At 40.9% G+C, this 26,357-nt stretch overlaps 1 protein-coding gene across 1 annotated transcript; it reads left to right on the forward strand.

Moving 5' to 3' along the window:
* Window positions 1-486: 486 nt before the first annotated feature.
* Window positions 487-24,547, forward strand: angpt2b (angiopoietin 2b). The gene is made up of 9 exons (XM_067611352.1): window positions 487-1,546; window positions 6,727-6,882; window positions 7,592-7,713; window positions 9,895-10,127; window positions 10,636-10,760; window positions 14,615-14,716; window positions 18,692-18,858; window positions 21,681-21,811; window positions 22,061-24,547. Exons 1-9 carry the CDS (start codon window positions 1,229-1,231, stop codon window positions 22,219-22,221), a joined length of 1,515 nt encoding a protein of 504 aa, XP_067467453.1. The 5' UTR covers window positions 487-1,228; the 3' UTR covers window positions 22,222-24,547.
* Window positions 24,548-26,357: the final 1,810 nt, after the last annotated feature.

Genomic DNA, 26,357 nt, shown 5'->3' on the forward strand with positions numbered 1-26,357 from the left:
GGGGAACACATGTCTGTGATAAAATGAATTCAAGGTTCACTTGCTTGCTTTTCTTGCTTCCAGAGCTTCTGACCATACACAGCCTTTTTCTGTCATAAGCTCTGTTGGATGTGGTTGAAAGCTACGGGAAAAGCTAATAAAAGAATCTTGATTTTAGAATATTTTATCACAAATCATTTGTTGTCTTTTTTTCTTACATTCTGAATTATTGTACTTCCAATGTAAATCTTGTGTATTACAGTTTGGCAATACAGTATTATGGGTATGCCATTAAAGCAAATTTTAATATTTTTAGAGACAGAGAGAGAGAGAGAGAGGGTGAGAGAGACAGAGAGAGAGAGAGAGGGTGAGAGAGAGAGAGAGAAGAGAGAGAGAGAGAGAGAGAGAGAGAGAGAGAGAGAGAGAATGGGAGGGAGCAAAACATTGTCAGAGAAAGTTCCTAGTTCTTGCTCTTGTGGTGAGCAGTGTGTATTTTTGTAGCTTCCTCTTCTAACCCCCGCAAACAGGAGTGCCGTAAGAGGGAGGGAGTGAAAGAGGGAAGGCTAGTTGAGTGATGTGCTAAGGAGGTGTGTGTGTGTGTGTGTGTGTCTGTGTGTATATGTGTGTGTGTGTGTGTGTGGAGAGGTACGCCACTCTCTCTCACTACTTTAAGAGCTTTACCACTTCAGCCAACATCCTGACGCGGGCCACTCTCCACTCCACTTCACCCCTCCTCTCCTCTCTCCTCCAGACCAACGCATGGACTCCAGCAGCTTGAAAAGAAGGCAGTGAGGAAAGCAACTTTTCAGAAGAGAGATAAATGGTGGGAGGGAAGTCTGCTGTTGGTTTCCTGGACTGAGCCGCATGTGCTGGCTGAGTATTGGAATTACAATAGGAGGCAATCCCCTTTTCCTGTGTGTTTTCTGTCCACCCTCACAAAGAACAGTGGGAGCAGGAACTGTGTTGAAGAAGACCTCTGGAGGCAAGAGCAAAGAGGAGGATCAGCCAAACAAGGAGAAGAAAAAGTGATAAAACAGAGACAGGAGCAGCAGGAGTTGGACTGAGAAGAAAGGAGGAAGACAGAGTTAGAGTCTTGAGGGACATTTTAGCAAGAGACCGGGGAAAAATAAGAGTTATAGAGGAACAAAGCATAAAACTCCACCTGACACACTTGTCTGCTCTGCCAGGTGGAGCACCCTCTTTCTTCCCTTCTCCTCCCTCCCTCCCCTTCCCCTCTCTGTCCCCTGACATGGGCCGCCTGCTGGCCCTGACTGTTGCCTACCTGGCCTACCTGCTGGCCGCCGTGATCGGCTCAGATCGCCAACAGCACCACGTGCAGCACGGCCCCTGCACCTACACCTTTATCCTCCCCGAGGTGGAGCACTGCCATCCCCTGAAAGACTTTGAGGTCACTAACACGCTCCAGAGGGACTCCCCGCCACAAGTCGAGCCTGACGTGAGCCAATCTAAGCAGGGTAAGGCCCAAAAAGAGAGGCCTTCCTGGCAGGAGAGGAAGCTGGAGAGTCTGGAGAGCGCCATGGAGAATAATACCCTGTGGCTGCAGAAGGTAGGGTGTCTGAACTGTTGAACTTTGACTAAAACATCCACTCTCTTCTCTGTCATCTAGCCTACCTCTTGCTGTCACACTGTCTTCTTCTTGTCCTTTTTACATATCTTATTTTAGTCTGCGGAGCATCAAACGAAATGCTGGAATATGAATGCACGGTGTGTCCATGGAGCACAATATCTGATAACATCTGTTGACAGGCCTTCATTATTGATAAGTTCAGTGCTTAGCTGGGATTTCCTGGATGCTTGCTGTATGCATATCTGGCTCCATGACAATGCTTGGTGTATGAGTGTGTGTCTGTATTTAAGACCAGTGGGATGCCAGAACTCCCTGTTGCATGCGAGAGGAGAAAGACAAGATGAAATAAGTTTGCTAATATGAGATGGTGCCAAATATGTCTCACCAGTTAAACCTCCTAAATTAGTATTTATCCCCCACAGGCAACAAGTACACAGAAACTTCACTCTTGATTCATTTTAGCACATTTAAAGCCAGAGTTGGCAGAAAATGCTGTACTAAACTCAGCTTACATAAAAATACAACGTGAAAAAAAAAAGTGTTTATCTGTGGGAGACACATTTCAGCATGGCTCCTCGCTGGGCTGTTGGCCTTTGCCGTTCCATTTAGCTCGGATTATGACTGACTAAAATGAAATGATGCGATTAAAAGTGGCTTCACAATAGTGTTTTCATTGCTAAGGTCATCAGGGCACGGAATCAGTGTTGGGCTATTGTCTAGGATAGACTGACTGACACGCCACCCCTCTCCACCCGTCTCTCTATTCTTGTCTGCATCTCTCTCCGAGTATTTATGGTATACACTAATCCTCAGGCCGATTATAAGCATTTGTGTTGAGTGTTTAGATTGGCCGACTGAGAGCAAACATGTTGATTATATTTCAGGATTTGAAAATGGGGTGTTATGAATGCCAAAGCTCTTCCTGTGCTCCTGTCACTTCCCACTCACACTCCAGCTTGTACAAACTGTCTGTGTTTTTCCCGTCCTTTCCTTTCCCCCAGTCTCCGTTTTCTTTTGACATTCTGCTTTTCTCTATCCATCTCTTTCACTTCTATCTGGACCATTATGCACCTCTGGGATGATGAATGTGTCTCATCTCACACCTTGACTTGTCGACCATCAGATCTCAAACTCTTTGTCTATCTTGCTCGTGCTCTCCCGACACGCACCCAGAAACACTCACACAGACACACACATGCACACACACACACAAATCCCCTGTGCAGTAGTTCTGTCTGTGAACTGGAGACCTCGCTTCCATAGGAAGCATCCCATGCGGCCACACTGTATGTGTATGTGTGTGTTTGAGAGATGGAGAGAGACAGATAGTGAGAAAGTGCACACACTTGTCTTCATGTATTCAGTCACATTATGCATGCATACAGTCTGCAATGCTCAAGCTTAATTGTAGAATACAAAAGAATCCAACACTGTGCACATCTTGGGAATATTCTATGCAGCATGTAGCCTCTCTTTCGCCACCAGAGCTGTGATATGAGCGTCATGAAGGAGATGCAGTTTAACCCCCCCCTCCCCCATCAACAGAAAAAACTTTGCTGACACATCCCTTGCTCTGTTGCCAAACTTCCTCCACATAATGTCTGGAATGAACACAAAGATCCAACCTGTCAACAAATTACCCCCACCAAGTCAAAGTGATGTATAAATGATTGCAGTGTTGGTGGGATTTCCACGTAAACACAGCATGACTCTAGAGAGCCTCTTTCAGATATGCACAAGGGTATACTGACCGTTGACCCCAGATGGCAAAGCCTTTTCAGCACCTTGTGGAGCTCATTAAGCCTATCTGCATACGTTTAGGAAGACCTTGCATGCGGAAGAGCTTGAGGCATGTATATGTCTGCATTTCTGTGAAACTTTGTACGATCTCACTCAAAGCTCCCCAGGGATTTTATGACCCTTACTGTGAGCCTTCCACTCAACCTCTTGAAAGAAAACACACACCCACACGCACAAACTTAAGAGCACGCACACTAATCCACCATGTTCCGCAGAGGAAACTCCAAGTGGACGAGTGCAACAGGACTGTTCCAGATTTCTTCTCTGGTGTTTCCAAGAAGAAACTAGTGTTTGTTTTCTTATGTTCTAACCCCCAACATAAACCCCCGTCTGGTCCCTTTCGTCTTCTGCTGCCCTGAGGGGTTGGCAGAGGGGATGTGAGTGTGCTTTTGTTAGTGCTTTTAAGAGTCTGTGCAGATTATGCTAATACAGAAATATTGCACAGAGATCAAGGTGGCCAGGCTACCCCTGGTGACCTGATTTCCTGGCCCAATAATGTTTCATTAAGCCAGTACTAAAGTATGTCACCCACACACACATTATCCAATTTGTCTTCATTTTCTTTCATGTCTTTAAACATGCACCCCTTTTCTCCATCTTGAACTTTCGCAATTTATGGCTCTCGACTTAAAAACATCTCAAAGGGCTAGTTCATTCAAATTACAATAACATATTTTCTTTCTTACCTGCGGTATCTGGACATGCAGATAGTTTTGGTTATATTTGGCCAAGTACTCCGATTTCTCCATCCAATATGAAATGGGTGAATACAATTACTTGCTAGCAGCTCTGTGAGGCTATACAGCGGTGCATTGAGCTAAACGCTAACATCAGCATGCTAACACACTAAAAAGGACAATGCTAACATGTTGATGTTTAGCAGCTGTAGCATGTTAACCATTTTAGTTTTATGTATTAGCTGAAAATTAGCAATAAACACAAGATACACCTGAGGCTGATGGGAATATCATTAATTTGGTTAAAAACCAAAGTATTGAACAAGCTGATGATGGCACAGGCTGAAAAGTGATCACTGTGAAAAGACAAGAAACCAAGTTATTACAATTCATCCTAGGTGGGACATGAATGTCTGTACAAAATAAAAGGCAATCCATGAGATATTAAACCCCAAACCATAAATGTTAACCCACTAAGTCATTAACATCATTGGGGAACCATAAATGTACAAAATTTGATGCCATTCTATTGAGTAGATATTTGACAGAATAAATAGAAGATTGGTCTGCTGGTGGCATTAGATGAAAAGTAATTACAATTCCTCAGGGGACCATGAATATCTATACAAAATTTCATGGTATAAACCATTTGTTGAGATATTTTAGACTGGACCAAAGTGGTAGACCAACAAACTAACAGAATGATAATGCCATCCTTAGTGCCATGCCACTAGTGTAGCTGAAAATTCAACAGCAACATCTCTTTCCAGAGGCAGTGTCCTGGTTACTCTGGATAATCCACAAAAAACACTGCCAACCATTGTCATACAGACAAATTCTTTGACAGAGAGTAGTTTCAATAAAACTGTCATTTTACATAGGGAGTGTCTTTCTTTAGGGAGATATTGCTATTGAATTGGGGTGGAGGTAGAAATCCAAATAAAGCCAAAGTAAGCTGCATGGCTAGATCACTAACAGTAAGTAAGAAATATGTTTTTTCTGTAATTTAGGTGAAATGACCATTCAAAGTCAAGAATACATTTATCTCTGGTGAAAAGTGGATATTCACAGTGTTGAACTGACACATCAATCAAGTCCCAAATTTAATAGAAACATATTATTTCCTGTACTTTACAATCATAACCACCCTGATGTGGCTCAGTCCATCATTATCATTTGCCGGAACACCCAGCAGATATGTCTCCCCATCCTCTGTAATTGTAACTGAGAACAAATGTGTCTATTGGCTCAATAATTAAGATATCAAGTGATGCGACTCCTTTGATTTTCTCAGCACTGATCCCTCCTCTGTCCCTCTTAGACACAATAAGACAGAATTATGCTACATCCCAAATGTGATTTATCTGGCTGCACAGTACAGTGTGTGACAGAGCTGCAATTAATGCAATTGACAGTGGGAGATGGAGTGTATCAAGACCTCTGGATTGAGCTCTATCACAGAAGGCTGTAATAGGAACACTTTGGACAGGCGGCTGATAGTAGCTTCAATACATGAGGCTGATTATGATGCAGGGGTCTTTGGTCTTTTGGAGCTGGCTTTAATCCGCTTGGTAATCTCTTCATAACCTTCGTTATGGAGGGGATTTTTTCTGCTGTCTCTGTTGTCCAAAAGTAGCAAAATGTGAAAGATGGATTTACAGAGCAAGAGGGAGGGTTGGAAAGAAAGAAGGACTTAATGAGAGAAAGAGATCAACAGGGTGTAAGAGATATAGAGAGAACGATTACTACCAGGCAAACAATTTAATTGCCAATTCATCTCTATTTGCCCACTTAGGTCAGTATTTTTTATACTTTATAAAAAATAGAAAAAGCCCTCTCCTGTGGCAATGTATTATCATAATCCTATTGTTCTCTGAAATAAAAAAAAACAATCATAGCTTCATTTGAATTCTCTTCGATTTTTTTGGATAGCCACTCATTAACGGGATAATTTTGAATGGGTTCTCCTTAGAAACTTCATTTTCCAGTCATATGGTTTAATGAGTAAAGTCTGATCTTTTCTCCCCAGAAAAGTCATAAATATTAATGTTCTGCGGTTCGATATTCTACTTTGCTTTATTGCAAGGCACAGGCCTTTGCCCGTTAAACGTCAAACAAAATTCTATCGTTCACGGCAGGGAAAGCTGAATTTGTCTTAGAGATGCCATTTGCTCAAACCGACCACATTAATAAGAAAATCTATTTATTGAGGCAAGATGGATGCCATCCTATTTTTACTCCTGCTGTAACATATGATAGGTTTTGCAAATGCTTCTTTCTCTGGGCTTGTGATTAATTACAGAGTGTAGGCGACAATCCCTGAAGTCCAGCACACAAATATCATAATGTCTCCTGGTATATACCATGACTGCTCTTTCTAAAATCCCATTGAAACGCCTACACATTTCATTATTTTATTAATGTGAGGTATTTGCCTGAGGTAGATCTGCAAATGAATGGTGGCGAGACACTACAAGTGCCCTAGGGATACTGAATTCCATGACTACCTGAGAAGACTGATGTGACAAAGACAGATCACTTTAAGATTGCTACTTTCACACTGCATCAAGCTGTCGGTGGACATATAGTGACATTACCCTCTAAAATATGATTATAACCACAATGAAACTAGGAAATCTGACATCCTGAGCAATAATTTCTGTCTGCCTGTCTTCTTTACAGCTGGAGAACTTCATCCAGGAGAATGTGCGCTCTGGGATGGAGGAAATGAAGAGAACTGCGGTACACACCCAGACAGCTGCCATGCTAGAGATGGGGACCAACCTCCTCAGCCAATCAGCGGAGCAGACTCGCAAACTGACAGATGTTGAAACCCAGGTGAGCCCTTCAAGAAGGGGTTTGAGTGAAGCTAAGATAACTTGTTTGCAGCCAATCCAAATGAACAACTGTGGCGGTCACACCCATGCAAAAACAAATGATGTCACTTGTGAAACACTTGGTGAATAGCTAATTAAATGTAAATCAGATGTAACCCACTGAGAAGCCATGCCCAAAGGTGGCGGCAGCTGCTTTAAAACAGCTGGTATTTGGTTCTACAAGCTCTGATTGACACAATGAGTTGAGCTCGGTGTCTGACGACAAGCCAATTAAAACATAAAGCTCAGTAGCACAACACAGATGTGTCTTCAATCATGCCACAGAGCTGTTATTACAGATTGGGCTGTTTTGGTCCTCATGCTTTCTTTTTCTCTTATCAAAGTCGATATTAAACTACAACCTGTACAAATATCTGAACTGCTTTGTTCGGGTTTTTGTTTTATCTGCAACTTCAAAACATGTCACAGGTGCATATGAGATAATTCTTGCTCAAGTTTTCATTGTAAGATCAAAGAATGCACATCATGAGCCTTGTGATGTGATGTGATGTGCTATGTTGTTTATCCCCATAGGTCCTTTTTTATGAATTCATCTGGTTGGGTGCACTTTTCCCATCAATCTCTTATCAATACGTTCCATCACTCCCATCAATCCCTCTGCCTGCACATACTGTACTGGAGTTATTCTTGTCTTCTTCTTCAATCTATAGGTTTTAAACCAGACAAGTCGCCTGGAGATCCAGCTGCTGGAGTACTCGCTCTTCACTAACCGGTTGGAGAAACATATTCTCCTGCAGACTCAGGAAATCTCACGCCTCAGTGATAAAAACAGGTGAGAGCACACACTTCAAAAGATTATGCGGGGCTGGTACATTTTAGGCAGTGCAAGGCTTTCAGGGTTGGTCTGCTGGGAGAATTTTACTTACCAAAGGCACTCAGACATTTTCAGATCCATGTTAGTTTAACTAGGAGCAGCTGAAGTTAAAGTGGTGTTTCACAATGTGTTCATTTACTTATTGTTAGACATTACAATATCATGTTATGTAGTCTGTGGTTGTTTTTGAGATCCCCTACCAGTGTGATTACCACAGTTCTTGATTAATTTCTTTGCATTTTCTGTTGATATAAGCTTTAATAACTATAGGTGGTGCTATTTTCTTTGCCTGCCTTGCTGCTGCCTTTCCTTTACTGTTCCAAATGGGCTGGTATGGCTGCTGTTGGAAACATTAAATGCATGTCTTCCTGTGCACCAAAGGGTGTTTTCTCAGGAAAAAACTACTTCACACTGTGTGGCAAAACATAAAGGCCTACATAAGCGTAATGTGCTGCACTGTGTATGTACATGCAAAACTAGTATTTCTCATACAACAACTGGAAAAGAATACGTTGAATGAGCTCAACAGATCTGAACAACAGGGCACTTAACAGTAATATAATGTGTATTGTGTAAGCATGTGCGTGTGGTTGCAGTGAATAGGCAGTGCATGCTAGGAGGGGTTTCCCTATTCTTCTCTTTCTAGGAACACAAGGTCAAACTACGGCCAGCTGGGGTTAAGAACAGGGTTCTAGACAGCGTGAAAGGGAGTGGGTGCTTTCTCTCTTTGTATCTGTTTATCATTCCATCTATTCGTACCAAGTGTGACTGCAAGAACAGAGTGCCTCAGCCCTGCCACCTGTTACACATCTGGCCCTGCTTGGCCCTGCTTTGCCCTTTGGCCCTCGTCCTTCAAGTGGGTGACATGGCTCTGACATGTAAATAAATGAATATATCTTCACAAGGGTAAACACCATGATGGGACGCATGAAATTAGAAAGGTCATAGTAAATTTACAGTTAGGCAGCTGTGTAATAAAAGGGAAATAAGGACTCCAGTGGTTGTGAAAGGCTACTGCTATTACTCCTTATGGGCATGGAGACAGTTTTTGAACTGCTGCCAAACTAAAAAGAGGAGAGAGACATGTTTGTTTTCACAGGCGTTACATGTGAAATACTACTGGCAGGAAGCATAGCACATTGCGGAGAGAAAGAGTGAGAGCAATGTAATGGTAATGTACATTACAATAATAATAAATAACACAAAATCATAAGCATAACAGTTTAATCGCCCAGGATGCAATTTGATCCAAAATGCTATATATGCTCTGTCAAAGACCCTAACTTCTTAAACATTACCGTGTTGCTTTACCGCCCTGCTCTCTACTTTGACTGTTCCTCAAAGTAAAATACACTTAAAACAGAATACAATTTGTTAGCTTGCTTTGCCACTTTTATTGAGTGTTCTCCTGCAAAGCATATATGAAATGGAAGTGATGTTATAAATGATTTGGATTGATCCAGCTTTCCTTCCAGGCCACATGCTGAGTCGTTGCCTAAAGAGGGAGATTGAGGATACATGTTTGGTGTAGCAGCTACTTGTGCACAGGGCTGAAAAGTAGCTTGTTCAATCTGGGTAGCTGGATTGATTCAATAAATAACGGCTGCAGAGTCATTAGTCAAAGCCATAAAGATCAGGCTGAGGGGATTTATGATCTTCATTTGGAGGTGGGGGTGTGGCAATTGTGCAGACACGCAGACACACACACACACACACACACACACACGCACACACACACACACACACACACACACACACACAATGTCAGATTGTTACCTCATAGCTATGATCGAGAGGCTTAGCATGCAGGCCCATCTGTGAGTGCTTCTGCAGTACAGGTGTTTATATGATGTTAGCCCAATGAGATTGTCGTGCTGATGTCTATTAGTCATCCTCATGTAAATGTGCAAGTTTGTGCAACATCCACTGTGAAAGGTAAATGCTGAACAGATGGATTCTCCACCTGCACCCACTCTCTTATATCTTCTGTCCCCATACAATACAATATGGATCTTACTTTTCATATAATGTGTTCAGATTTTTACTTTACTCCACAGCGCACTGTAAAAAAAAATACATTTGAATTTTTCTCCTTAAAAAAAGAGATACTAAACTGAATGAAATTTTGCTTTTTCACAGTTTTCTGGAGCAGAGGCTCTTAGCGCTGGAGGCTCGGTACGGGCGGGAGTTGCAGGGCTTGCAGAGTGAAAAGCAGCAGCTTCAGGAGCTTCTGGAGAGGCAGAGTGATCTGGTCAGTCAGCTCCAGGGTGAGCTGGGCAGCTCCACACTCAACAGCACTCTACTACAGAGACAGCAGGCTGTGCTCACAGACACTGTTCAGCAGCTGCTGGCTATGGTCAACCACTGCAATGGTAAGGCTGAGGGCTTTACTGGTTTTGGATGTGCAAATAGTTTTTATGAAACCAACTGAACAATAAATTACACTGAATGAGCTATGGCTATAGAATGGGTAAAAGCCTTTGCAAGATACAAATTTATAAAAGATAAATGTTGTTGTCAATTCATACTGCATTCTGTTGATTAATTACTTCCTTAGTGCTACAGAGTCTGTGAAGGAGCAGCAGAATCTCATTTAGGCAAATGGGGGATCAACAGTATTTCAATTAACAAGGATGGGATGTTCTTTATTATGTTTGTAATTAAGGCTTATCAAAGCCCATTTTTACCTGAAAAATATCACCTTGAACAGCTTGAAATCAGTTTCAAATCTCAGACACACCATGTACATGCTTGCACTGCAGACACTGTGGGCTTAAGCCAGAGCTTAACATTACAAGAGAGCTCACATATGGGGTTGGGATTTGTGTGCAAAACCCATAAGGTTGCCATCTGTAAACACATGCCTGCATGTTTTTGCAGAAATCTCCAATATGCCCAAGGAGGAGCCACTTAGTTTCAGGGACTGTGCGGAGATCCTGCGATCTGGAGTGACAGAGAGTGGAATATATAGCATACGCCTCCCCAACTCCACCCAGACTGTCAAGGTAGTAAGGCTTTAAAGGTCATTGACCTTTTCTTGTAAATATCACGTAATTGATTGTGACATGAAACTTTTTATAAAACATTTTATCCATTTGTCTTACAATATTTAGCTGTGGAATCATTTTCACTTGTTAACTTTACTGACTTTGCCCAGCCTGCTTAATGTAAAGCTTACACACACTGCATAATGACATCCACAGGCCTTATCATCATTTTTTGGACCAAACTAAACACTAATTTGCTGGGGTTTTTGGTACAGAGGCTGATGGAAATGCCATGCTGGGTTAGAGAGAGCTAAAATAATAAGCAACAGGAGCATTATGCCCCGCAGGCTTCATGGTGTGAGAGTGTGTGCTGCTGAATGCAAAGTCAGAATAACTTAGGACGTACCTCCGCTGACCTGAAGGAGCCCGTCCTTGCTAGCTCAACCATGGCATCCACCAGCAGGCTATCCTTGCTTTGGATTTTTCTCACAGCTAACCCTCTTGGGCTGGGATCTTTACTGTCAGGGATTAGCAGGGAAAGAAGAAAGACAGTGAACAGTTTTTTGTTATTCATTACTTTCACTCTAGTTTGCTGGTTGGCACCCTCTCCTAGCGCCTCTGTTTTCCCTTGTTCTTCCTCTTCATTTCCTGTGGGCAAGGCAGCCAGGTGTTAGGCATTGGTGCCATGTGTTTCCTGCCAACTGGGGCCAATGTACGTTTCCACTGATGCAAGTTAGTACTCCCCAAATCATTGTTGCTTTCAATCTATGCCATCTAATTCCAATGTGGCTGGCAAGCTGGGAGGCTGCATAAAAGTGGGGCAGATACAAATTGCCCTATTTTCAAAGCGGGGAGCAGGCTTTCACAGTTGGACAAGAGACAAAAAGCATACATGTGTGGCACTATGATACAGTTATCTACCCATCTATCTACCCATCGATAGTATCTAAATTTAATCACCACAATTGTGAATAATGATGATGCTCAGAAACCAAATAATTAATAGTTTGGATCAGTTTGTTTTTCATTTTTTCATTGCCCTGTTATGCATACTTTTCAGAGCTACATGCACAGGGCTCATAAAATAAAACACAAAGCTTCTCTCTAAACACATATTGAGAAGTAACTGTTTTGTCCCTTGAAAGCCCTTTGCAAATAATGACCAGGTCTTTATCTTTTCTTAAAATCATAATAATGCTTATTTTTACATTTTATTGTGATGGATTTGGCCCTAAATGACTCCTTGCTGGCTAATAATAAGTGAATTTGGAGTATTAAATATGGATCTGGTCTAAATCAGAGCAAGGACTACATTTGGGAAATGACTTAAATTGAGAATTTTATTTCAGGGCCTTGTTTTTTATTCACTGTGATTCCTCTAAGGCCAAAGCATTCGCTTAATGTGCCAGGGGATAATCACAGCATATTGCCAGCCTGCTGCGTTTTCTGAGCTAAAAGACCTGGGTCCCTTTTGACCTTGATTTAGCTTTCCTATTTTGGGAAAGTGCTGGAAACTCTCATTTCATTTCTAGCAGAAAATAGCCAGTTGAAATGTCAAAATAGAGAGATCCCCTGGGATGCTGTCCACATACCAGCAACCATACTGCATGACTCTTGAGACAGGTCAGGGCAGTTTGTTTGGTGGGCAATATTCAAGTAACCAGCCAAGCAAATCAATTTCTTTTCATCAGTAATTATTAACATTGCAAGTTGTAGTGGTGGATATCAAATCGCAAAAATCCCTGACAACACTGTGTAGTGGTTCAAACATTTTGAAAAGAAAAACTGAAAAGTCCCACCCTGTAAGGCTTGAGGAATGCAGACTGAATACACTTGTTCAATTAAAAAGGATCACAGTGACAAAAAGCATCTAATCTTACCACCCACAGGAGAAATCCACACACTCATTTAATCACCAAACCCAAGGGAGGCTGAAATATGTCCAGTTTAACACCTAGAATATGTAAAACCATTCCCTTAACAAATATACATTTCAACTCGTGTCACTAGATGAATAAGTGCAATTCATTCCTATTTGTTCTTCCAAACATATCTACATATGGCAAAATGTGCAGCCAAGAAAGAAAAATGTGTGTGTAACCAAAAACACAGATGCCTCCTCCTCAACCCCCACTCAAGGGGATAAGAGAACATGCTGATATGTTAGTTTTTCCTTCCCGCCTGGGTCATATCATTGCGTGACACCCTGAAATGTTGGGTCCCCCCCAAGTCAGCCTTCAAATAACAGAGAAACTGTGGTGTTTTATTTCGTCTTCTTGTCATTTCTTGATACTTCTGTCTCCACTTTCCTCTTGAACGTTCCAGTGCTGTAGGTATGACATCTTGAAACGAAACTTAGTATTTCTGACAAACTCGTGACTGATGAGTCGTTCAATGCCAAATGTTTCAAAATGGAAAAAAAGGAATACTAGGGCTGATCTAAAGATTTTGTTATTGGTGTCAATATGATTGACCTGGATTTTTGTATTGGAATCAAATCAATACTTTTTTCATATCTTAGATTGGGGAATGTAAACATTTTTAAAAATTTAACAAAATATGCCAATTGCTTGATATATCAGAGTTAAATAAGGAACTTCTAAATACATTTTTATGTAAAGATACACCAATCAATACTGTCTTATAAACAATGAATCAAATGACTATGTGTAATATAATAGGGCTTACATTTGCTAACAAACCTACAGAGAATTATTACCTAACCAGGGTTTCCGCCAGAAAAGTTGCGAGCCTAACAATCTGCTGTGTTACAAGTATTATATGGGCATACACCGATTACATTACTCCAGCCCCCCGCTGTTGTTTGACTTTTTAAAAAAATATAAATAACACCCATTTAGTTCATTTTCATGTATCAGCACCCATGTTCATCAAATAAAAAAACTCTGATCTGTAAAGTACTAAGTGTGTTATCAATACTTAGTCAGATGCTACAATTATAAACCGAAAGTGTCTGCTCCGTGACAGTCTGCAGCAGCAGCAGAGTCGCAGCACTGAGTAGCATAGTGGCATAGTGAGACATACGTCCTCCCTCCTGCTCTCTGCTGTGAATACACGTAGCTGTTAGCTGTCATCCCTTTCCGGGTCTTGGTGCTTGTTTTCAGCAGAAATAAGTGAGACATGGGAACTTGGCTTGGATCTTGAGGTCTATACTCTCTGCTCTGGTCGCTGTAGCCTCACCATCACACACATGCTCGCTCTCGCTCTCTCTCTGTCTCTCTCTCTTCCTCTACCACACACTTGCTACGCACTGAGCTAATCCTTAAAGGAGCTATGCTACAGTTTAGAAAACATCTTAAAATAAAAAAAATTTTTTTTTTTAATTACCCAATGTTTAGTCCCAGTGAGGGGTCAACTCAGGCTGTGTGGGCTGCCGGGCTTGCAATACACTGGTGGAAACCCTGATAACTCTTCAGTTCAGTGTTTCTGTTTTGCACTCATGACTGTACTGTTTTGGTTCAGTCTCACCACTCTAATCAATCATTCATCTGCAACAAGTAGTTGTTTTCAGGGAAAAAGCTCTGATTAACCCACTATATGCAACCTGCCCAGCACCAAATAGCAGTCAAAGTTAGCGTCTAGGTAGTGCAAGCTAACGTTTAACAGCTACAGAGCCAGATATGTCCCTTAGGAGTATTGAATATTGAACTTACATTTAACAGGCAGCCACAAAACACGACTCCAATGAATGTTGTTGTTCCGAATCTGCTGGAGTTGTTTGCTAACAGGATATATGTGATCATCAAATAAGAAAACAAGCAACTTTTTGATACAGACACATTTTGTTTGGAACTCAAAAAGCATTTGTATTTTAAGCTTAAGCTTGTTGTAATATGCTTTCCTTTCTATAGGTTTTCTGTGATATGAAGACTAGAGGTGGAGGGTGGACAGTGCTGCAGCATCGCAGAAATGGATCTGTTGACTTCCATCGCGGGTGGAGGGACTACAAAATGGTAGGTTTGGCGAAGAGTGGGGTTAGGGTGCACTATTATGCATATAGGTAAAATGGATCAGTATTTTAAGATGAGACAGGAGGTTCCAATAACTATCCATGGGTGGTTTGGCATGGAGAGGCGTGGGATACCGGCTAGTCTGTGATCCCAGGTGACCTGTGGTTGTTGTATTTGGCTGCCCTCGTGTTCTCTACCACCTCCCATGTTATTGCACCTGCTCTTACTCCCTCTCCCTGTCATACTCCCACACACTCATATGCACACTAATGCACAAACACACACACATGTCATATACTTCAATGACCCACAGAGCACTACTGGTTGTAACTATCCTCAAGATCCCAAAAGCTTTCCTGCATAGGGAAATGTTTGGAAGTGTGTGGTGATGAAAGTAACAGCATTTCCAAACACAAGCCCCAAAAAACAAAGCGGATATAATACAACCATACTCAGGAGACTATGAAGTTGCTCCAGTGCTCTGGCTGAATAAAATCTGTTTTAACACCTTTGACTTTTTTGTTTTGTTTGGACTTGCATTTAGATAAGGTTTCTTTTGAATCTCATCACAAAGTTTTCTCCATAGAATCAATATTCTGTTTGCGCAATAGAGAAAAAGAAAGAAAAAAACATATGCTTGGAAGCCTTTTCAACTGTGTAAAATGACACACAGAACAAATGAGCAGGGCTAGTTTGGGTTTTTGATTGAATAGAGTAGCAATTTGTCTCTCACCCACGCCAACAAATCAATTGCCACAGCTTGGATTGGAAATAAAAATGCAGAGAAGACGGTTACTGCAAACAGAAAGAGTGAGGGAGAGAGACAAAAAAAAGTTTAAAAACCTCTTTCAAGAACAATATTTTTACAAGTAGATGATAAATATTTGGCTTCGGTTGGGGCGTGGGAGCACAGGGGCCCTGTAGATGGCAGATAACATATGTACTAGAATGCTTCACTGCCCCTGTCCACACTCCATATTCTCATAAACTGTGGTCAGTGTTGATCAAATGTTACACCCAGGCCTGCTGGTCAAATGATAAATGCTCCAAGACTCTCACTATTTATTTGCTATCACTTAAGACCAATAACAAACAGTGAGTCTGACAGCAAGACAAAGTGACTTAGAATTCAGAGGTAAACAAGGAGAAAATGTGTCCTTCTGTTACACTGAACAAAGAATGCTCAATACCTGCAGAGTTTGATTATTCACCATTCTGAAAATTTAACATGTGTTCAGTTGTAACTGTCTCATGCTTATTGACTAACAGATAACACATGCATTCCACACCTCTTACTTTCCCTTGTGTCTGTCAAACAAGTGATGCTTTGTATTTGACAGCACTCTGTGAGATTCATTAACTGACGGCACATTTCTTCCCTCCTCCTAAGCCATGTCTTTGAATAGAGCATTGCATGTTATTATCATTCCCTGGAGTGACAACATCCATCCCCACTGTGGACCACTTCTGTCAAAGCAGTCACACACATGGCACACTCATACCTGTCAACAATGGGCTTTGAAAATCAGGGAGATTTTCCAGGACGTCACCTGACCATAATATTTCCTCTCTCGGCTCTAGAGATCTAATCACCAGGTGCCTTTACTGCCTGCCCTGCTGTAATCTCAAAGCAAAAAAGGGTTAACTAGGTCAACAAAGGAGGGTGATGATAATCAGTTGGTTAAATACCTGACTGAAAGTAAAATGACCTAGTGAATAGATCTCTGTGAGCACCCCTGCATTACGAAGATGAAAAGACAAAGAGGACATCAATTCAGAAGTTGCATGAAGGTTTATTAACAAAATGAAAAACAAACGGACGGTTGATGTTTTCTTTGTGGTTTCTTTGGTCTTGTTTAACCAACCTAACCTACTGGTAAACATCATTTTCCCAACATGACCAACACTAAAGTCCACCCTACACACCTTGCAAAATGCATGGTTGTTTCCTAATATGCTTTTTGTCAGGGCTGGGAAAATAGTCTCCCGATTATTCTAGTATTTATACAAATATTTCAGTTTTTGTTTATTTTGCTGGCATCTCATCTATTTCCATTTTTCGCACTGTTTGCTGACTGAATGACTATCGTGACTTGTCAAGAAAAAGAAGACAGCGACAAGAATGCTGTATGCTGCCCCCTGCTGGACAGTTGTGGGTATAGCAGGGCTTTGCTGGTATACACATATATACAAGCCTATGGATCTCACTGAAACAACTTGATTTGAGCCAGTTAGGATTCTGTATAACTGAAGAAATCTTTAATAAAAAAGGGAAATGCGGGAGATTTATGGGGGAAATTATGAAATGGGAGCATGGTGGAAGAGGCGGTGAAAATACGGGAGAAACCCAGGAAAACCGGAAGAGTTGACAGGTCTGCACACTGTATCTGTTTTTCAATGTCGCGGTTTCCTTTGTGAAATTACGTTCACATTGGTTTACATTACACCTGTTAATATCATTTAACGTCGCCTCCAGACTGTATCCTTAACATTTCTCTATTCAGTCTTTTTCTTTATTTGCTACCTCCTCATAATGGACAGATGTTTGAAAAATTAAAGGAAAAAACAACATAAAGTGCCTTAATAGGGGTTGGGCAATGATGGGTGTCCAGAACAGCGTCACTGTGTGTTGACATAGATTTGACAAGTCTTCTCTCAAAAGAGATTTCATGGATTGATGATGGTGGTGGAAAATGCTGTCTAATGCGAGGTTTAGACTACATGATGTCAGCCTGATAACAGCCTGACCCAACAAGCAGGGTGTCATGACTGAAAATGGGCATTGGGCGCAACAATTGATTGTTTTATCCCATGTAGTGTATCATAGTGGGCAACAACTGATGCCGTATCTTGGACACCTCACAACACCACGACAAAAAGACTAGCGTGTCAGAATTCTTTTTACCTCCTCTTGCCTAGTACAACAATTTCCACAACACGTTCGCTGATGATGACCAGTAGGTGCACAGAGGGCTCTTCCATGCAGAATTGTAAACATGCCAAAGCAAAAGAGGAATGATGTTAGTGCTGCTCATGCTGCTAGGTGGAATTATGAAACAGAGGAAAGGTTTGTGGCGCTATGGCAACCAGACAGCCAATATCATACACACTGCTTCAGACACCATTGTTCGTTTACATTCTTGTTCCTGGAAGTCGGTCCCTGGCAAGCAGGTCATGAAAGACAGTAAGCTATGATTGGTTGGGTGCCAAAGGGTAGTCTGTCATGTCTCTTGGCTAAGTCAAGGCAAGAATTTATGACTCTATAATTGCCTAATTTGACACAATGACATCTTATCAGATGACAATATTGTGTAGTCTGTACCTGGCATAACATGTCAATACAAAATCTCCCACAGGTGTTCAATTGGGTTGAGATTTGGTGATAATGAACACCTTACCATTTGATTCTTATAATGTTTTCATGCTCAAATCATTCAATGACCCCTTGTGCCCTTTATGGAAGTATCTGCATTCATAACGTTTCACCTGCCTGTATCTTTAAGTAGCATACCTTTTTCTCCTTAAAATATGTTGTTATGTTCTTGCACAGTTTATATTGCATTCATTTTGTTTTCCATTATTTTCCATTTGAAAAATGAGGTAGACAATCTTGTCTTACCCCTCGATGTGGTAATGTTGATGTCTGCTTCTAAAGTTCAAACAAACAGTGGATAAACCCACAAAGGCTGTTTTTATTCCACCATAGGTGTTGCAGGTCCAGGCAGTGCATTGAAAGGATATTAGGGCAAATTAAAAGTCTCAATTGACCCGTCACTACTATAGCTGTGGGAGTGGAGTATTTTTCTTCTTAAACTCGGTGGACTGTCTTAGGCCATCAGAATGATGAATGTGAATTCTTAAATTGAGGTTCATTTTCATATTAACTCCAAAAACACTTGGCAGGTCCCTGGTAAAATCATCCCCGCTGTTACAATATTTACTTGTTCTATTGTTTCTCTGTCTTTGTGTCTAATCCAGGGCTTTGGAGAGCTGTCTGGGGAACACTGGCTGGGAAATGATATCATCCACAAGCTCACCAGCTCTCAGGAATACAGTCTGCACGTCCAGCTAAAAGACAGAGAAGGGAACGAGGCCTACTCACATTATGATCGCTTCTACATAGATGGAGAGGACAACAACTACAGGTGCCAGCATGAAATATTTGCACTTAAATTTAATTTATAATTCAAAAGGCAGACTTTACTCTAGTTTATAATGATAGAACCCTCAAATCAATATTCGTTATTTTAATCACTTACCAGAAGTGTTTAGTAATTAGGACATGATAGAACATGATATGACAAAATGCTAAAAACATCCCTTATGCACTCAGGTCTCCAATTAAACTCTTTCTTCCACTCTGTCAGAAATCTGATTTGAGTAAGACTATAATGAAGGTGCTTTATTTCAGTTAAGTGTTTTATTAAGAGCCTTCTATTATGAAAGGCATAATTGCAATGCAGTAACACACTTTCAGTTGTTGCTTCCCCTCTGGGTGTAAGACTGTTAATATCACGACAGATTAGAAACCATTATCAGCAGTTCAAATTCCTTTCTATTTTCTTGTCCTCTAAGCTTTCTTATCCCCGAGCACTAAAGTTAAGGAACCACTTGGACCATTTTTAAGAATGTCATTCAAATGATGAGCTCAGTGGAGGGCACAGAGCCGTTTTCGTCTGCCTCCATTTTTCTTTTTCCATCACAGCGGCTACCGCTGCCCCTGATATTCCCCAAGGGGAGCCACATGCACTGGAGTATAACAGGAACACTCGGCAATACCTGCCCCTGCCAGGAACTGACAACTCAAACAAAGCTCGCCAGTAACCCTGCAATCACTAACAAGATTATGTGTGGGTGTGCTGAATCCATGTTTCCCCCAAAACAGACAGAAATAAAATATAAACCAAAATAGTGTTTAGATTTCATATAAATTCACAGGAATTTGGCAAGGTTTTCTGAAAGTATATGGAGATTGATGCTCTGAGAGATGACAAATCATAATCACATGTGGGTGTATGCTTTCCAAGATCCCTAATAGTGCAGCAAATTGCATTTGCTTGAGTTTGTTCCACATAATTAGCGCGATGAAACTGAATGTTTCACAATTTTGCTGTAGGCTACACTGTGTGAGGTGAAGCACCTGAATGAATATAATCACCTCTTGTAGCTTGCTACCTCTGAGATCATGTTCTGTTTAACTAGTTCAATATGCACCAGCTTTACTAGCATGCTACAGACACTGGCTTCGTCTGTGGGTTTATATTGTAAATCCCAAGACAGGGCTATGGAGCTATGCGGCCAGTCAGCCAAAGCAATCCTCCTCCTTAGCTGCATCCAGTGCTTTCCCTAGAGCAACATGGAGGTCTTCAGCTAAAACTCAGCAACATTATTCATACATTAATCATCAGCATGACAGACCACTTTCCCCTTTGAGGTAGCCAGTCATTTTTATAGTAAAACCAATAGTAGGCATTCCTTTTAATGTAACAGTATATTTGTCATTAAATGATACAATAATAATATAAAAAGACAGTCACCTTGAAAAGGATTAGCCCGTGGTCTGTGGTATTGGTGGAATAGCTGAACTAAAACATCTGGAAGTCACAGCTAATGCAAATGTTTGGGAGAGTTGGCACAGTCCACAGGCTACCATTTCCAATAGGATATCCTGTAGCCTGTAGTTGCCATTCTGTCTAATTTGACAGTTTTTAATTTTCTTCACGAGTGATCCATTATGAAAAGAAAAGTTATATCCTCTAACAAAATATCCCCTCATTTATTATTCCGCTCCATCATTATTCCCGTCCCCAACACTGTCTGTTCGAACTCCCCTCTTGCTGCCTCTCATGATGTGTTGTCCTGCCCTGTGAACTTACAAATTCAAGAGGAGGATTCTTCATTTAGAGTCATCACAGACAGACCGCCCTGGGCTACAGAGGGGGTCACATAGCTCAGGGGAGAGTCCTCTACTAACAAGACACAATGACAGGGCAAAGGAGAGGCCAGACAGCCGGACTGACCTCCTCGTCCACTCTCTTCAAACTACTACTAACACACACACGGACGGGCAAAAAGACACACATGCATACACACACGCTGCATGGCTGGGCTGCTGTATGAAAATAATTGAGTAAATCAATTCAAACTGGGCAGAGATTTCTTTCAGACTGTTTGGGTTGTTTGACAAAGCACAGCGTGGAGGAGAAATAATGAGAAGTTCTTTAGGGTTAGTTTTTGTATGGATGTTTGGCAACAATGGGATACTAGTGAGATGGTACCTTGTATTAAAAAGTGTTGTTCATATACTAAAAAGGCTATGCCTTATATTTACATGCACTATATAACTTCATAATCTTTGATTATTTTGATTTTATCTTTGATTATGAAATTATTTATACAGGGTTATTCGATTTTTTTCCAGGCAATCCAGAAATACACCCTCTAAATAGACTCTAAATGACAAGGAGGAGCTACAGTAGAGAAGATCTTTGGATCCTGCCCTATTTAAGATGCTGCCTATTTGCTCTGTTTGTCTAAATGAAATTGTAATGTGAGGTATGCCCACAGGCATTGTCAAAACAAATAAAGAGTGAAAAATTAAAAGCAAACTACAAACTGTCTCCTACACAGCAACAGCAGAGCTCCTATCAAAGAAAGCTGGACTCACCAAGTTAGACATTTTGTTTCTCTCATCCCTTTGGTATTCTGTGGTTTTAAGGAATCACAGACCAGCCGGTTTTGGTAAACATTATAGTGCTGTGCTCAGTTTACCGACTTAACATTAGATGATTTCAGAGATACTGAATTTCAAACAGTTTTCGGGCAGTTACCATTCACTGCCATTTGAAGCTGCCAACAGTCAAAGTTGCTCAATGTAGCTTTGAATAATGAACAGAAGTGCCTGTGGCTGAGCTTTTTGCTGAATAGTTTTTTTTTTTTCTTCTCCTTTCTGCTTTTCCAAATCCAGCCTTCATGCCGAGGGCTTCAGTGGCACAGCTGGACGGACCAGCAGCCTCACCCACACTGGCACCCAGTTCAGCACCAAGGACAGAGACAACGACCGCTGCACCTGCAAGTGTGCCCAGCTCGCATCTGGAGGTACGCCACTTCCTTCAACTTCTGCTCCTCATCTACCGCTGTCTCAATCTGTCTCTCTGTATAACCCATGTTGTTAAACATTTCTACCCACCCCCTTGTAAATGTCCTGAAGTGCATTTCATTTCCCCTCTGCACTAATATAAAGTTACTGCTGACTTACAGCTGCACATATGGGTGTTACATTTCATGAGCTTGAATTCAATTAATTCAGACTTTTCTGTTGAACTCTCTGGCACATTTCCTCTCCAGGTTGGTGGTTTGAAGCTTGTGGTCCATCCAACTTGAATGGCATATACTACCCCATCTCATCCAGTGTGGTTCGCTACAACGGTATTAAGTGGTACTATTGGAAGGGTCCAAATCTGATGGCTACTATGACAACCATGATGGTGCGCCCGGCAAACTTGTGATGGCATGGCTCGCTCTTGATGTTATATTATGAAGTGGATGTAATCCCTAATGAATATAATGAACAATACCCAGGAAATGGTACATTTTGGAAGAACATTTTTTATCAGACTGTTGATGTTTTTAGCTTTTGGACATCTTGAATGGGTGCTTTAGCACTGGCTTGAGTATATATACAGACTCTCAGCAAATGACTGTGCTTTTAGCGAATTTCTGAGTGAGGAATTCCACTCACACAATCTATTCAAACCAGTGCCCAAACTATATTTTAGTAAGGATTGTTCAGCTGAGAGAGAGGTGGGAGCTAGAGGGTATGAGCTTTGCTATACAGATGACAATATAGTACAAGAACACAACTAATCCAATCAAATGATGCAGTTACATAAAATAAAATTAATACAATACAATTAATAAACAGATTAACCTTTGGAAACACTTCATAGCAATACTTTTTTTGTTTTTAAAATATGAAAATGTATGTTGTGTCTTATTTTGTCTGTTTGCTGTAAATTATTTAAGCAATGTGATCAAACAGCCATGTTTCACAGCTATAGCTAGCTTGCAGAATGTCAACATTTTAAAAATATACTCAAGTTGTTTTTTGCCAAAGTTCTGACATTGAGGATCAAACTATTGTAAAAATGTTATGAGATTTTGTTTGATATTTTACAGTGAATGTGGATCTTGCTATGTACAGTATATGTATGACTAATATTAAGCAGTAGTCCTGTGCAATGCCCTGGTTGTAACTTTATTCCAGTTTCATCACTGAGCTATAAAGCATCAGTACTTCTTTAAAACTGTCGTTCCATCCATACACAATATAATGTAAGATAACCTACAGGGACTTCAATGGTTTACCACTGTTAGTAAAACAACACCATAAAGAACAGCAACAATAACAGGCTTTGCCCTTTGCTGCATCTTCCAAAGGCCTTTCCAGTCACACCTCTCATAAAAAACTTTATTTGTGAAAGATCTCACTCATAATAGTAAATCATACACTTTCACTGTGATCTACTTTCAAAAATGAAACATTTGTAATAACATCTGGGAATAAAGCTGTAAATTCAATTTTTACTTTGTTAGAACAATAAAACCATGTATAGCCTGTGGTGCCTATAATCCACAGTGCCAGGTGCTTGTTGCCATGTAAGATACATAAACTACAATGAGCCGCACATGCTGGACTCAAGAAGTCAGATGGAGACTGCCTTGCACCATTGATCTGATGAATCATCCAATAACGCTGTTCCCCGTGGTACCCATTAGAGAGCGGATGGGTTTCACCTCGACTAACAGTGACCTGGATGTACAGGTGTACACTGGGGATGGCAGCCGTTGCTAACTGGAAGACATTGGCTGGCCATGTCTACAACCTCTGCTAATTGTTGCGCTTCATCAATGACAGAAACAACACCTCTCACCTCCTTTGTCTAATCTATCTCCGAAGTGTGATTCATTTCTGACTGACAGCTGCAAATGTAATACAACTGCAGAAATGAGACAATCAGCTTAATGAACTGTGAGGGTGGTTTGACTTTTTATTCCAGTGAGTGTCATGTGAGTGTATTTTACATAGAAAAAAATATTCACTTTCTGATTATGGAGAAATAAATATCAAACAAAACAAGATATTCCTTTTTACAAATAAATAGCTTTTGTCTGTATGGCTTCACTGAATCTGCGAAGGACTTAGCCAGGCTCAACTGCCTTTGATTTACTACTCTATTAGGAAATACGCAGGAGCTGCTCACGACAGTAAAACTACTGAAAGGAATAACAGCGCTGCTACTATGCCTGATCATATCTTAAATGCACTGTACTGTATGCGTATAAATATATGATGCAATCACACTGGAATCTGCGGGGCAACTACAAATATCATCACAAGTGGATCCAGTGCCAGCAGCTATGGATATACAACGCCTGTATGCGCTGGTTTGGAACTGAGCCACATAACATACTGTACAAGCAGAAACACACACACACGTACACACACACGCACATGCACTGCTTGCATGCAGTGACCCCATTGCTAAACAAGTTTATTACGACCTCCAAGGCCTGGACAGGCGATAGATCACAGCGGGGGAGGCCAGGGGTGAATCCATCAAAGAGACTTTAATAAAGACCACTTGATTTGGCCTGCTGGCTCAACAGATGAAATGGCTGTGTTCAGGTCCAGTGAAGCAGACCAGACTCTGAACCGCATTGCTTCTCTGCTTGTCCTAGTCCCTGTTTATTAGATGGGTTATCTGTAGGCACAAAGGCAGAGAAACAGAGAAATACTTTAGAATTGTGTTACAATATTATAAGTATTTGGGACAGTTTATACTAGCTTTCACAGCTGGGTCCCCAGGGGGAATTCCTAACAAAAAAGGGAATAGAGTATTTTACTGTACTGAATGTGTAAAATAGACTCCTAAATCTAGCTATTTGACTTGTATCTCTATTATCTCTTCATGCACAGTGTAAGCAGTTCCGCAACTAAATACTTAAGCTCTTTTCTGACAAGTCCATCATTACAAATCCATGTTGTTTGGACAAGCATTGCATTGCTTTATATTCAATTCTAGTCCAAGGTTTTCAAAGATTCAAAAGGCCTTATAAAAGGGCAGAAAATTGGGTATGTAAAGATGCAAAACACATCTAAAATTCTCCATTTGCCATCAAGGCATTTAGGTTTTAAATTTTTTATTCAATATCTTATGACTTCAATAGACACATACTATAGATAATGTAATAGTGTCTAAGAGTGGGGAAACTGTTTTAACTAACCTTGAAGCTACTTAACAGAGTAGGTTGACATTTTGGGAAATATGCTTATTCGCTTTCTTGCTGGGAGTTAGATGAGAAGATCAATACCACTTTTGTGTCTATATGATTAAATATGTAGCAACTGCCAGCAGCCAGCTTTAACTTTGCATAAAGACTGGAAAGAGGAGGAAGCAGCTAACCTAGGTAACAAAGCACCTTTAAAGCACACAAATAAACATGTTATATCTTGTTTGTTGAATCCATACAAAAACCAAAGTGAAAAAACTACAATTCGCCGTTAAAGGCATTGTGTTTTTGAAGAAAATCTCTGCACACCTGAATATGTGACAGGAGCGTCAGAGGAAGGTGCATTTTGAAAACATTGAGAAGAACTCCCGCAGACTGTCTCACTTACTGCTGGAATATTCATTAACTAATTAATAAATGTTCCAACAGTAAGCGAGACAAAAGGAATTGTGTGCCACATTATTTCTTGGCTGGGACCAGTTGCAGGGCAACTGATGGATGTGCCAGGAAGTGCCAAGCCAATGAACAGACATGTACTGTAGGTAGGTGGATTTTGTTAACTTTGGACAGAGCCAAGCTAGCTGTTTGCCCCTGTTTCCAGTCTTTACACCAAGCTAAGCTAACCAGCGTCTGGCTCCAACTACATATTTACATATACATATGTGAGTGGTATCATCTAACTTTTGGCAATAAAGCAAATGAGTGTAGTTCCCAAAACATTGAACCTTATTCTTTAAGGTGGAATTTAAGTCAGTATTTATAACTACAAATAGGGAATTGGGAATAAGGATTAAGTATATGAAAAAAAAAACATACCCAATAATATGATGTGAATTTTCTTTATGAGCTGTTGTTGATGGCTTTTTTTACTGTGTCAGCAGTATTGTTTTTAAACAACAGTTATGCTAATAGAGTAAATAAATTCAACCAAATCAAAACAGACAGAGAGAGAGAAATGTGGTTGTGGGTGGATGGAAGGGGAGAGGTGGGGTGAGCATGCATGTATCCTCATATATGTTTACCCATTTCATATGATTTGAACATGGTGTAACCTGGGCAGTTGTGCTCCACCAGTGCTTTAAACCTTGCCTGAGGATTTATCATCCAAGCCAGCTAGACAGATAGATGCAGAGGAGGAGAGAGAAAAATGTACTGACTGCAGAAGAGACAGAGAGAGAGAGAGCGAAAGAGAGAGAGAGTGAGACAGAGAGAGAGAGAGAGAGAGAAAGAGAGAGAGAGAGAGAGAGAAAGAGAGGGAGGAGAAAATGGGGAGGCAGAGCCAAGTGCTCATAAGTCCTTGTCTCTCTCTGCTTCTGCTCCAGTGTCTTTGATTCATACGGGGTATGATGGC

Source organism: Thunnus thynnus, chromosome 15 (assembly GCF_963924715.1).
Source record: "Thunnus thynnus chromosome 15, fThuThy2.1, whole genome shotgun sequence".
Lineage (NCBI taxonomy): Eukaryota > Metazoa > Chordata > Actinopteri > Scombriformes > Scombridae > Thunnus > Thunnus thynnus.

Bases quoted from the DNA above. Each gene is read 5' to 3' on its own strand.
- angpt2b (XM_067611352.1), top strand. From the start codon at position 1,229: ATGGGCCGCCTGCTGGCCCTGACTGTTGCCTACCTGGCCTACCTGCTG. The intron at 10,128-10,635 runs GTAAGGCTGAGG...ATGTTTTTGCAG, and splicing joins TATGGTCAACCACTGCAATG to AAATCTCCAATATGCCCAAG. The intron at 21,812-22,060 runs GTACGCCACTTC...TTTCCTCTCCAG, and splicing joins TGCCCAGCTCGCATCTGGAG to GTTGGTGGTTTGAAGCTTGT.